General features: G+C 36.2%; 1 protein-coding gene across 3 annotated transcripts in view; it reads left to right on the top strand.

Annotated features, from left to right (window-relative positions):
- Positions 1 to 14,304, top strand: part of TRAPPC12 (trafficking protein particle complex subunit 12) — a 56,080-nt gene that overhangs the window by 2,208 nt on the left and 39,568 nt on the right. For all 3 annotated transcript variants that reach the window (XM_052810297.1, XM_052810295.1, XM_052810296.1), the window contains exons 3-4: positions 4,359 to 4,475; positions 13,610 to 13,723. In XM_052810297.1, coding sequence (XP_052666257.1) covers positions 4,359 to 4,475; positions 13,610 to 13,723 — 231 coding nt within the window. The remainder of the gene's footprint in view (positions 1 to 4,358; positions 4,476 to 13,609; positions 13,724 to 14,304) is intronic.

The following is a 14,304-nucleotide window of genomic DNA, read 5'->3' as shown; positions in this document are numbered from 1 at the left end:
GTACCTTGAAAACCAGTGTTGACAGTTTCCATAGAATCCAACGCTGGTTGTATTTTTAAGTAGTCTGTTTCTGGTCCTCCTAGTTAGCGAGATAATGCTCACATTTGGAATATATATGAAATCACTATGCTGTACTACGAAGTCTGAAAGCAGACAGCTTTGCTTGTGGAATTCGCTGTTGCAACCAAGTGGGAGATAACATTTTTCCCTGATGTTCACAGTGCTCTCAATAATGTTAACACTGACTGAAATCACATCATTTGTATCTTCCCTAAGCAGTGAAAAGGTATAACCTATAAGAAAGATTGAGTGCTGGAGCAAGCTACTGGGAAGGGATAACCCCCAAATTAAAGGGAAAACTCCAGATGAGATCATGAAGGAAAAAACAGTAATGGAAACTCATTTCTTTCTCTTCTATCAGAGTTCCCAACTGGTGAGAAGGCATAAAGTGTTTTTTCAGAATTTAAAAAATTTCACTCAGATCTATTCAGTATTTCTCATGAAGTAATTTTATCCTCATGGCTCAGCCAAGGCTAACTATTGTAATGGAATTTTTTTCTTGAAATAGGCTAATCCTACTCTTTCATATCTAGGTCTCTGGGTAATAGAATTGTTGTCTAGAGAGATGGTGTTAAGGGTCTGGATACTTTAATCCTTAGTTGTAGCATAACAAAGATTATCAGTCAATAGTCAAATACAAGCAGAGAACAATCTGCAGTGATTTCCCAATCTGCAGGAACTATCAGAAAAGTTTCTGGAGTGAACCAGGTCCAGATTTGTAGCTGAATTAACTGACAAATCTTAGGTTTCAACAAATGATACCAGTTTTAGACATGCGCCATGCTGCTGCTACTTCTTGGGTTAGCTTTATCTTAAAAAATTTGTTTCTCATCACAGAGCCCAATAATTAGCACGAAAGAAAACACTGTAATAGCAAGCTACTCCTTCTCCACTCCTTCCAAAAAAAAAAGGAAGGATCCTTCCCACCTTCCCCAAAAAATCCCTTAGACCTTAATGAGTGTGTAGTATTTCTCTCCTGACAGCTAATGGGATGGACAGAAGGAGTGATCCCTTCCACAGGCCCCAAGGATGAGGGTCTCCTTATTGCAGGCCTCCTTTTTTACAATAGTTCTCTCACACCTTCCTCAGTCCAGTCAAGGATTAAAGCTTGTTTGTACTGAGTCCCTGAGTCTGGGCATGTGCATATATGCAGATCTACCATTTAGTACATAATTGAAAAGAAGACATTATGGCAATGTCCATGTGTTGTATTTCTACAGTAAGACCTGATGTAAAATCATCGGTGGGATTAAAGGGCATTCCTGCTGCTTTCTTCATTGAGTAGAATTTATAAGCAGTCACACAGGCATGTCAGCAGGGACAAGTTTTGAAGTGCTTTATGTTTATACAACTTCCCTCACTTCCAGTTACTGCTTTTCAGTGGCCTGAGTGCATGCCTTGACTGACCTGACATCCACTAGTTTGGTGTCATTGTTCCATACACTTCTAGTACTGCAAATTGTGTATTTAACTGAAACTATAATTGTAGAGTACTTGAATTGTCAACTGAAACATTGTGGGAGGCATGTTTTCAATGTTAAATCAGCTCCCAACAATGGTTATTAAAGCTTTGGTATGAATACTTTGCTAATGCTAAATGTTAATGCAAGATGTTAAACTGGGCTGCATGCAGTTGGCAAAGAAGTTATTTGAAAAGTGCATTTACAGTGAACGGTAAGCGTGCTTCAGGGAAGGACTGAAATTTTGTATGACGTGTATTGAAGAGCTTGATACATTTTTTTGCCCTGCTCACTCAGAAGGTGTTCTTATTACAAGTGTTAAGTAGATAAATCGCACCAAGAAAAATACTAAATGTTCTGAATTTCGGCTGTGTGCTACTTCTTGCTGATCATTCAAGAAACATTATTTTTTAAACTATCTTGGATTGTGTATGCTACAGATTATCTGTACCTGTGCTCTCTGAGTGTGGGAACAAGTTGGAGTACTGCTTTTTATGCTCTTTCCATTATGCCTTTCCTCATCAGTTACTGTCTGCTGTCATTACATTCTTTGTTTCATTACATTCATTTGTAATGTTTCCTCCTCCAAAGTCCTGTTGGGGGATTAATAATTCTTTTGCATTTATGTAATTCTGCACATACTATCTTTTCTTAATCCTTCAGACTCTTCTGTCTGAAAGATGGAAATCTTGTTTATTCATAGGATAAGTGACAGCATTAGAGGTAAAAATTTTCTGTGTAGTGAAACAGTAGTTGCAGTCTCATTCCTCAAGAAACTAGACAGAAAACACAAAACATATTTCCCATCACTGTCCATGGGGAAAGTGCAAACATTTAGTATCAATTATTTTTATCATAGCTACGGTTTACTGTATTTTATGCAGCTCACCTTTTTTTAGGCAAAAGTCTTTGTGGCTTGCTTCCTGCTCTCTGTGCTAATAGCTTCCTACCTCAGTTCTTCAAGTGAGTGTTTTCATGTTCCTTTAGAGGGATTTTTGCAAATATTCCTTTGTTTGCTTATATTTTTGCATGGTCACTTTCTGCTTTACCATCTTAAATACTGCATGCTGTTATAGTTACCACAGATCTGAAAAGATACAATAGAATTAAAACATTGCAGAGAGAGGAGGGATGGTGAGGAGTGCAGAGGTTCTCTCTTTGTGAGTGGTAGCTAAAAGGAAGAGGACCTTTTGGTTTACAAAAGAATAATGACCTAAAATTCATAAAAGAATTAAGGTGAATAGAGGATTATGATTTGCTGTTTTTTATGGCAAAGGAACTGTTGGGTAGTAAGCATAACAAAAGAAGTTACTGTTCTGCAGACCATGTAACTGTTTTTAAGTTGTAGAATTCATTGCCCTTGGATGTACTTTTGTTCAGAAAAAACAGACCGAAAAATGAGCAAGACAAATGTCATGGGAGGTATGTCTATCAGTGGGTGTTTAAAAATGGTGGGCAAATATGTCCCCTGGCACAGGTGGACCGTAAAGTTCTGGCTGCTTTAAGTTGGGAAAGACCAGTATGAGATTATCCTGTTTCTTACGCTGTTCCTGTGAACATCTGCTATTCACCAACGGGATGGTGAACTAGACAGATCTTTACTCTGGCCGAATTGCTTCCTGTTCAAAAACAAAAATATAAGTATATTGTTAATATATTGCTGATAATTTTCCTTATTTTCAGATGTTTCCTTTTCTAGATTAAAAATGCATAAAAACATAAGATTGGCAAAAATCTTACAGAAGTAATTTCTGTTACCTGCTTTTGGCACGTGGTGACTTCTGACACCATAGGGCACTCTCTTGTATACAGTAATGTATACAGTCCCAGCAAGACTAGGACTCCCCACACACCCTGTCCTACAGTCTGTCTTGGCAGACGTGGTACCTGAAGAGTGTGCAGACAGTAGCAGCACGGTTTTCAACATCTGCCAATGTGTGGTCCACAGTTTTTCAGTAGCTCCTTGACGTTAAGCTTGAATTTCTTGATTACCAGTTGAAAATCCGTAGTACACAGAACCACAAGGATGTCAGCCAACAGATGGGAAGGCACAGAAATTGATAGTTGAACAAAGATTAGAAGGGGAAATTGAGGCACAGAGGGTGCATATTCAGTTTATTCCTAGCAAAGCTGGAAATAGAAGCTGGATTTGAACACTCCTCCTCTTAGATGCTCTATGTGGTAAAATGTAGGATTAATCTTGTCTGAATTCCAGGTTCAAATGTCTATATCTCAACTATTCCCAAGTCTTCAAATTACTGAGCTCCGATAACCCAATTTCTCTGACTGATTCCTGCAGTTAATTCTTTTGAAATTAAGAATACTGGTTGAAGGGTTGCTATTTACTTGGGTTTATGTGCTCTCAAAGTTTATTTTCTGTGGATACTTAAGGCTAGCTGATCACGTGCAGGTTTATCTTCGATCAGTAGATTGCGCCTTTCAACATTAATATCCATTATGAAAACCTGTAAAACTTACTGTGCTTTGTCAGATCTTTGAGGATTATTTTGTAAGATCTTTGAGGAGTAATTTGTAAGATCTTTGAAGGATATTAATATGAGAAGCAAATAAGCCTGAATGTTTCTATGCGAATTGAAACCTAAACATTGAAAAAAAAGAATAAAGCAAATAATGTGGAGTAAATCTAGAAGCTTTCATTAAAATGCTGTAAATATATATGCATTTATATTCATTTCACGTTAAAAGTACTGGAAAATAAGCATTTCTCAAGGGAAAAGAACTATGTTGCTCAGCTCTAATTCAACATTTTATTTTGCTAAAATAATGTTTTAAAGTGTCTTGTTATGTTTCTTCTTTTTCTGTTCCATGAACACTAAGGGAGATGCAGTAAAAGACTTAATGCTTCGCTTCTTGGGGGAGCAAGCTGCAGTGAAGAGACAAGTTTTAAACGCCAGCTCTGTAGAACAGTCATTTGTAGGCTTGAAACAGCTAATTGTAAGTAACAATCTTCATAATTCAGTATATATTAAATACCATGCTTCCCTCAATGTAATTGGAAGCTACTGACTGTGAGGAGAAACAAAAAAAAAAAAAAAAGCTACATATCATGATCCTGCAAAATGACTAGCCAAAGAACAGTAGTTTTTACTGGGAATGACATTGGGGTTTAAGTATTTGGTTTTAAATGACATAGTAAACTTTTTTTTATATGCAAAAGTTAGAAAAAAGGTAATTTTAAGTTACTGTGAATTTAGCAGCTGTTAATTTTTATGTAACGTAAATGGTTGCAGAACAGATTTTAATCACTTTTTTGTTTAACTGCATATGTATTATTTATGTTTTCACCTTAGTGTTTTACAAAAGGTATGACATACCAGTTGTTGTAAATGGCAAGCAAAGCTGATGTGATAATTTCAACTGCTTTAGTTTTTTATTTCAGTGCAGGAAAACTAAACTAAATTACTTCCTAATGAAAGCTTAATTTTCTCTAAGTTAAAATCCTTTCCTTAGTGTAAATATTTCGGACCTGGAAATAGTTGCATCTAGCAGCCTTGATCTTTGAACCATTGTGTTCCTGTGTGAAACTCATTACTGTTACATGACCGAGCCTTACTTAATCTGTTGAAATGTCAAAACATTTTAAGCTTATTCCATTTTTTAAAAAATGGATGAAAAAGTCCTGAGGAAAAGCAGTGAGGAATTGTAAGTGTTAGGACAGTCTGTATTTAGTATTCAACATCTTCTAATTTAGTTGTGTTACGTTACATGTAAAGCTCCAAATGAGACTTTTTTTGTCATGTTAGGAAAACTCTAGGTGGTCTCCGCAAGTGTTGTTAAAGGAAATCAGAGGTCATTTTGGAAACTAAACCTGAAAAAACAGATTGTGATCTCCATCCTGGAGACATATTTTTCTATTCATCTCAATGTTTTGCTTAACTTGAGAGTTTGGAGGGAGAAAAAAAATCTTACTAAGAATTATTATCCCCATCAGTGTCTACGTAGGAAAGGCCTTTTTCCAGACTTCCTTTCCCTCTTCCAGAAGAGGAGTTTTGATGTATGGGAAAGGTTTTTCTATTTGGCCTGGTAGCTTGTCCATGCAAGATGTTCTTCTATGCTGCAGACCATCTTGTACCTTAAATACAGTGCTGCCATTGATACTGTTTTAGCTTTGGGTGTGCTCCAGAAGAGCAGTGTTAAGGCTTTTAGGATCAAAGCAGAGAAGATAGGAGGCAATCTGCAGCTGTAAGATTTTTTGCTACCTGTAGCAGATTTTTTTAAAAACTTGTCTTATTAGAAGGGGGGGGTTGATAAAATTGCAGCCATTCAGCTAGAAGTCAGGGTGTTCTTCAGTTTTCAAAACTTCCAATCATTAGCTGTTGGTTGTTCTTGTGTATGCAATTGTCCTGGTTTCAGCTGGGATAGAGCTGACTGTCTTCCTAGTAGCTGGTACAGTGCTATGTTTTGAGTTCAGTATGTGAAGAATGTTGATAACACTGATGTTTTCAGTTGTTGCTCAGTAGTGTTTAGTCTCAAGTCAAGGATTTTTCAGCTTCTCATGCCAAGCCAGCGAGAAAGCTGGAGGGGCACAAGAAGTTGGCACAGGACACAGCCAGGGCACCTGACCCAAACTGGCCAAACTGGGAGGGAGCGGGGACGGGGAATCGCCGCTCGGGGACTGGCGGGGTGTCGGTCGGCGGGTGGTGAGCAATTGCACTGCGCATCATTTGTACATTCCAATCCTTTCATTATTACTGTTGTCATTTTATTAGTGTTATCATTATCATTATTAGCTTCTTCTTTTCTGTTCTATTAAACCGTTCTTATCTCAACCCACGGGTTTTGCTTCTTTTCCCGATTTTCTCCCCCATCCCACTGGTTGGGGGGGAAGTGAGTGAGCGGCTGCGTGGTGTTTAGTTGCTGGCTGCGGTTAAACCACGACAGCAATATAACTATCTCTCAGTTTTGTTTGCAGAACTCTGTTTCTTTTTATGATAAGAATAAGGTTTTGGGGTGGTTTTTTTTCCTTGCAAACATTGCTGTTTATTCTGAAATTCTTAATGTGGAAAATTTATTTCTGATTGGCAACAGTTTTAGAGGTAAAAGGTATTTCAGAGGTAGAAAGATTAAAATCTCATGCTAGATGATATAAATTAAAAAGGTGTATGCTTTTTACATACACAGTAGGCCAGAACGACGTATAATAAATGCTCTGTTACCAACCACCAATTTTACTTTCTTTATGAGTAAATTCCTGACCAAATACGTTCAGTGAATATATCTTTTCATGCAAAGGTCCACTTACAAGGAATATTTTCATTAACATCTGGATAAAAAAATGGTGAAAGTTGGGAATATTGCTATGCAGTTTCCATGAAGTTAAGATTTATTTTTTTCCTTAGCTGTTTGTTTCATATCCATGTAAAGTACACATGAACATGAGAATTAATGAGATTGTTTCAGTCACCCAATTCAATCTCTTACAGCAATGGACAGCAACTTAAAAGACTCTATTTCAAAGGGGTCCACAGTACAGAGGAGAAATGCATAGAATTAGGATAGACTTCAGCTTCAGACTGATACCTGTTATTTAGGGGTTTACATGTGAGCGGATGTCTGAACTCTTTTGAGATCTAATCAGTACAGTTACTGATAATATGTACATTTAGATGTGTAAACCTGGGATCCCATCCAAAAGTCTCAAGAGTTATCAGATGTAGGAAGACAGCTAATGGCAGCTGAAACCAAAAGTGAATGTTAAGTCCTCTTATGAAGAAATTTGTCAGGTTAAAATTCTCAGATGACCTTGGGTGAACTCCATCTTATTATGGGAAGGAAAGAAAACAAGAAAATAAAAAAAAGGCAGTTTTCCAAGCCTGTCTGCTCCAGAGGAAAATGCTTCATTCGTATCTGGTTTTAATCCTGTGTGGATGGGAAAAGCATGCTAAATGGCTCATCAGTATCCCAAATCTTCATACCACAGGTCTTTAGCTGCAGCTCTGGAGCTCCTCTATTCTACCATACGATTGCTTCTGTTAGCTTATTTGGCTGTTTTAACAAATACAGATACATTGCTGCTATTTTCAAAGGCTATTCCAGAACTTAATTCCTTTGGTGGTTAATCAAAGGAATACTAGTCAATCCTCTCTCAAAATCTTTTTTCTAATCAAAGATAAAGTTGTTTACAACAATTTAAGTGTTTTGATCTCATGTTGCTTTTTAAGTCATTTTCTCTTCTCAATATTTGCTTCCTCTCCCCTGCTACTTTGTATGGCTAGACAGCAGTGACATTTCCACTTCTCAGATTTTCTTTTTTAAAGGCAAAAATAACACTTTTCTAGTCATCTCATCCTGGATGTCTTCATAATCATCCTAGGAGCTCTTCTTAGGAGCTCTTCTCAGAACGTCTTCCAATTGAAGCTAACATCTTTTTATTATCACTGTCCAGAACTCAACACATTATATTGTAAGTTACAGGACTTTCCATGTCAATGATTGTGTTTTACCTCTTCTCTTATTCTGATACTGTAAATCACCTGATCCCTGTTTAGTGATGTGGTCCTTACATGTATTAACAATACTTACTAGTTTACATCTACAAATGCAGATACCAGTTCTGTTCACCAGCATCACAAAAGAGTATCTTAAATTGGATTGGTTCCAGTGTACATCCTTGAGTAGTAACTTCTCACCTTCCTTATAAAAGTTCCAGTAAAAAACCATTTACTTGTACAAGTTAAAAAACAGTTCTGTGGGTAAGATGAAGTTTGTGCTTGTAGCAAAGAATGTTGGAGACTGAAGTCCTTTTTGGGGGATCATAGTGCCAACAGTCTGCAAGTTTCCTCAAGTACAATTAGTTGTCAGAAAACAAATGTTATCAAGAAGGTAGTAAGCTGAATTTCCAGAGGTGAACCTTTTCTGATGAGATCACCACCAGCAGCATCATTTCTAAGGCAAATAGTTGTTCACCAGGAACTGAACTCGGATTCTTAAACTCTGCTAACAAAATTTTTTTCACCGTGAATTTGCTCTCTAGTTGATTTGAGTGAGATTTGTACCAGTAACCCACAGATGGATAGTTGGTTTATTGAACAACTGTACTTTCACATTTTAAATTTCTGCTATGGAATGGGTAACAGTGAATTGGAAATGCTTTACTGGTAGAGTAATGGTGCAGAGGTTGTGCAGTTGAACTAGTTTTACAACTTTGAGGCTTTTAAGAGATATAGGAGTGCTGGAGTGGTCCAGCAACGTAATTCTATAAATTTATGTGCTTATCACTGAGGCGATAACTTGTAAATATAGTTACACATCTGTAGAGTCTAAGTGTTTATAGTTTTCCACTGGAAACAGAAAAATCTGAGCTTTCAATTTCTGAAAATTTTTATTAATCTGGTATAGGAACATGCATTTACCTCTAGAGCAAATAAATGTAAGCAAGAGCTTGTCTTCACAGCAGCAAATAAAAATTATACATACAAGGTGCAAGCTGCAATTATGTTAGTTCCTGTTATTCCATATTTTAGACAATCGTTTACCCTCGTTTGAACAAATAGCACAGTATTTCTTACTAGAGACCTTTCTGATATTTTGAGTTGTTAGGTGTTTGCAGCCATAGGAAAATATGTCTTTGATAGTTAACATACCTAAAAAATAAATAAATACACAATGTTTCCTCTAAGTATGCAATCGTTTCTTCAAGCTACTAGACCAGGAAAGGGTTACTAGCTACATTTTCTGAACTGATGTGAAAGTGCTCTACCAATGTAATTTACAGGGGAGAAGAATGTCATAGCTAGTGGAGGAGGACATTTTAATCACTTTAATGGTGTTACATGTAGAGTTAATGATTCCCTTTGAGTCTATTTAAAAAAAAAATCATATACTGTTACTTTTGCATGTGATTAATGTTGTGCTCTTACATATATTTTCAAATAGAACAAACTTAGGTTCAGTGGTATGGCATACATATTCACTTTAAAAAGTTAGAAATTGTCCTTAAAAATATGGGGGGGGTGTTACTTTATTTCTAAATCAGTGAGCAATTTCCAACATTTTTGTAGCTGATTTGAGAGAAGGTGGAAGACACAAGTAGCACAAACAGTAACTGGGGGCTTGTGGGAGAGGTTGCATTTCTACACTAAAAAAAAGCAATTTATTGGATAAAATTTCAGTGGCTTAGCTCTGAGTCAAAATTGTTTTCTTGAGAGACTGAATAATGTTATAAATTGTCTTCATGTATCAGGTGTTCCCTTTTCACTGAACATGTTTTCTGTAGATGTCAGGTCTGCATGACTCTCTTTTCTTGACAGAAGAATTCCACCTGGGTATTAGCCGTATTTGTTGCATCACCTGAGCTTCACTGCTTTCATTCAGGAAAACAATGTACAGTATTGTATACGAAGCAGAAATATGAACACTTCTGCAATCATATGCCTAAGATCTTTGTTCAACCATAATTAAAAAAATCAAGCAAAATTGACCTGCATGAGGAGACTTCCAAGGAACAGTTATGTATGTGAGGCAGTGGTATTCAGCTATATGGTAGTATTTTTTTCAGTCCAGATCAGTGAATATCTTCATAATAGAATGAAAACACAGTCTTTCAGATATAGTGAAAACTCTGACAATTAAAGTTCTTCTGACACTTTATTAGAAAAGGAAGAAATTTCAAAAATGTTTTTCCAAACAGACTACAATTTTGGCTTGTATTGGATCATTTTACTCAGTTGGAAGTTTTCTTCATTTCTGAATCTAAAAAATATAACATCTTCAGTGTTATTCTTGTATTTGAACTAAGAGCATTCTAGTTTTAGTCGCTGGAATTCTTTTCTACCCTACATCCCATTTCTTCATCCCTCTTTGTAGAAAATAGGCTTATTGAAGGCCTTGGGATATACAGAATATCTCAGTTACTTTTAACTTTGATCAAATGGGCTAGAAGCATTACCAGGTCTTAAGATGTGGATTTATCAGAATTTGTAACTCATGTTGTTGACTCCATTTCAGATGGTTTTTAGGCTGTTTCCCTCTATTGCTTTTAATAAAAGGGGATCCCTATAGCCTTATTCAGGTTCTTATTTTGAAAATGGTGAAATGTAAGTCAGTAAAATGTGGAGGTGAGAGTTGATCACCTTATACTGTAATTTTTATCTCTTAAAGCTGCAGATACAGTATTTGATTAGGTTGGATGTACGATCAAAAGAAGCAGTAAGATAATAAACATACTGTATTTGTTCCAAAAAAGGCATGTCAGATTTGTGTGCAAGGTAAGCTCTCACTGAAGAGAGAAAAAAAAAAAAAGAAAAAAAGAAAAGGTGGATGGGGTGGGAGACTCTGTAACACAAGCCTATCACCTCAAGCTACATAAAGCTTTTAGTTCCTACCTCTACGAGATAATAGCCAGACAAAATCCTGGCATTACTGTCTACTTTTTTGATTTAAACCTAGAGTCATTGTATTCAAATCTCAGACATCTTAAGAAGTTCAATGAAAAGATAAAAAATTATTGGGCTGGTTCTGTCTTGAAGAAAAATACAAATCCTTTTTATTTGAAATCTGTTTTACTATCCAATTTCCCCATCTGTATGTAAACCTCCCCCAGGACCTCTTCTGATTTTGCGAAGAACAGAGAAGTTCTCCAAGGAATAATTCAATTGCATTGTCTATTGGGTGGCTAATGGGCTTGTCCTAGCTTTGGTGTGTGCAGCAGTCAGTACTGAAATGTTTTGGTTTTCTTTTTTAATTTTTGGTTACGTTATATGGACCAAAAAAATCCTTTCACAAGTTAAACATCTGGACTAGGAGTGTGTAAAAAGCACAGAAATCATGCAAGCTGGTGGCTTTCATTAAAAGAACAATAGCTCCATACTTTTTGTGGAAAAAAAAAAAAAAAAAAAGGTTTTCTAATGCCACGTGTGGAGAGAAGTTCTTTTCTGCCAGGTGGTACTGTTTTAGTGAACTATTTAGCAATAATATTTGGCTGACAGTATTTTCTCTAGGAGAAAATAATGTTTTCACACAATTGCTGCTGGTCGACCATGTCCTGATCATCATAGAATAATTATTTTATTCTTTGAGAATATTCTTCAGTATTTTTGATGCTGTATCTGAAGCTGTAGTATCCATATTTGCTTTGAGCCTCTACTTAAGACTTACAAACAAAATTCATCCCTATTACTTTCAGGAGCAAGGGACCTGGGTTCCTAGGACTGCGTGGCTGTAGACCGCAGGAAAAGTGAAAGTGGTTTTGAGGGGTGTTTGAAATAACTGGATAAAGATTTCTGGTGGACTGGCAACTGTAAGTCTGGTACAATCTGCCAGAGACAATAATGTGTCCTACTAATTTCAAATTAAGTTATACTGCCAGCAGCCTTCTATTAAGCTTCCACAGAGAATTCTGCTCCATGACCAGCAGGCAGCTCTAATTTTGAAATCATGATGAATATTATGTTTCATTTTCCAGCAAAGACTGTTTTTATGATGGTTGTCAGACTTGCTTCTCCTGGCTGTCTTGTTCTATAAAGAAAAAGTATTTTTCGTCTGTGCCTGAAACAGAATTTTAAAAATTGTAGCACGTAAGTTTGTCATAAATGTTCCATTATTATTTTTGGATCCTAACTCGGGAAGAAAAGTTGAGTGGTTTTAGAGTCTGTGTCCGCTTCTGTTCTAGGGATAATGAGGAATTAATTTGTCTCTGCAGAAGAGGAATAAATTTCAGGTAATCCATGTCAGTGTCTTTCTGCTTTTCTAAGTTGATACAGACATATGTTGAAGGATGTTATAAATGTGTTATCAATTCTTGCTCTTCTGTAAGAGCATAGATGTCTCAGAAGCTGCTATGCTGCTTTGCGGTCTTGCTGTCAGCTGACTTCTGCATTTCCAGTGGAACTCAAATTTTTATCTGGGATTTGACAATGCAGGGGAGAGAGATGAGGTGATCAGTGCATGGTAATCTCCTGTAGTGGCCCTTTGAACTATAGGGCTGCAAAATGGGGGCCAGAGAGTATGAACACTCTTCAGCTGTAACTACTGGTTTTTCTATGTAACTGTTTGCTGTATTGACATGTTTTCTAAACTCTAAACATTGGAGAGAATTTAAAATACTGATTCAAGGTCAGTATCTGAACTTTGCAAGCACCAATATAAATATATGCTTTTCCTTTACGTTTCATCAGGCACCATGACAGTTTTCTATTACATTTATCATTATTTTTTTATGTATTTAAGAAACTATTTGAAAAAAGATTACTTTCAGGAGCAAGATGTATTTGTTTTATGATGACCTGCTGGATACATGTCTCTTGAAAAAGTCTTCTGTATGATAGAAAAGTATGATGGCTTAAAACCTGTGAAGCATTATTCTGTTTTAAATTTTTGGTACTGTTAGCTATTTACATGGCTGCATTAGCATATACAAGGCAGAAGCATTAAGAGGATGACAGTGTGACAAGACAGTTTGACTTGTCTACCTAGGAATGATTTTGGTTTATGAATAAAAAAATATATTTAAGAATATTTTGAAGTTAGCCATGCAATGGAAATTCAGATGTTTACATTTTATAGGTGAAACAATCGTTATTGTTCTGAGTTTATAATTTTATGCATTGTATTGTTTCTTGTCCTTTGTTCTTAATTGATAGGAATTCTGTGCTCTGGGCAATGTTAGGAAAGTCTATTTTCATTAAATGAACTGCACTAGGGGCTATAATCTGAAATGCTGAAGTCAGTGAGGTAGGAATAGGCGTTAAATACTTTATAACAGTAGAGTAACTTGGATGTGATTATTGAAATATGGCTGGCAATTTTTTTCTCCTTTTGAGGAGAAAACTAAATTGTGAATATTACAGTATATTCAAGAATATTAGCAAACATGATATAGCTTTAAATTTAGAATCCCATATGGTGTTGTATATTCTTTTGTTTTAGTGATCTGATAATATTAATGCTTGATTTCACTTTTTGCCTAATTAGATGTGCAGCTTCGACAAATGACATTCTGCTTCTCACCGGCCAGCTCTCCTGACCTTGTCATTATTATTGATGGGGACATGTAGCTGCTTCAGGCAAAATAAGCAGTTGTGCATTTTAGGGACTTTATGATTTGGTACTTACTCCTTCCTCCTTCCCAGAGCAGTAAAAACTGGAGGGCAGCAGTTGACTTGTGTGGGCGGCTTCTAACTGCACATGGTCAAGGCTATAAAAAAAGTGGACTACCTACTAACCATACAACAGATTCTTTGCAGGTATGTTTTTAAAGATACACCCTTGTCACTTTTTTCCAATAGCATTCACAGTGGCCTTTTTTTTCAACACAACCAACCTTCTTTTCCTAATTGTTGCCTAAAAACTGAGCTTCTTAAAGCATTGTAGCAAGTAACTTCTTCTGTTTGCTTATGTAAAGCAGGTCTCCATTTAAAGAAAAATTATTTTTTTAAGTAAAATTCTATCTTGATTGTATGTTTTTAAAGGTAATCACGCTAGTAAAAAGGAATATGTTGTGCTGTCTTGGAAGACTCACTGTGCTAAAGTTCATGGACACTATCTAGATTGTGAACTTTGTACTATTCAAATGTTAGAAGTATGTTTCATGATGATGATAAGAAAGTAAGAACCCAAATTAATAAAGGTTCATGAAACATTACAAGTGTTTTACTGAACAAAATGTGACCAGATGACAGTGCGTGGTTCTGGCCCTAGTAACTATAAAGCTCATGAAATTTCACCAACATCATAACAGATTTTAGGAATTGCATAAAATGGGAAAAACAATTAAAAGTCAGATTGATAATTCTTACATGCTAACTCAGTTTAAAGAGAGATGTTC

Source organism: Harpia harpyja, chromosome 15, assembly GCF_026419915.1.
Source record: "Harpia harpyja isolate bHarHar1 chromosome 15, bHarHar1 primary haplotype, whole genome shotgun sequence".
In the NCBI taxonomy this organism is placed as follows: domain Eukaryota; kingdom Metazoa; phylum Chordata; class Aves; order Accipitriformes; family Accipitridae; genus Harpia; species Harpia harpyja.
The sequence above is the reverse complement of the archived record's forward strand: the minus strand, read 5'-3'. Positions and strand labels throughout refer to the sequence as shown.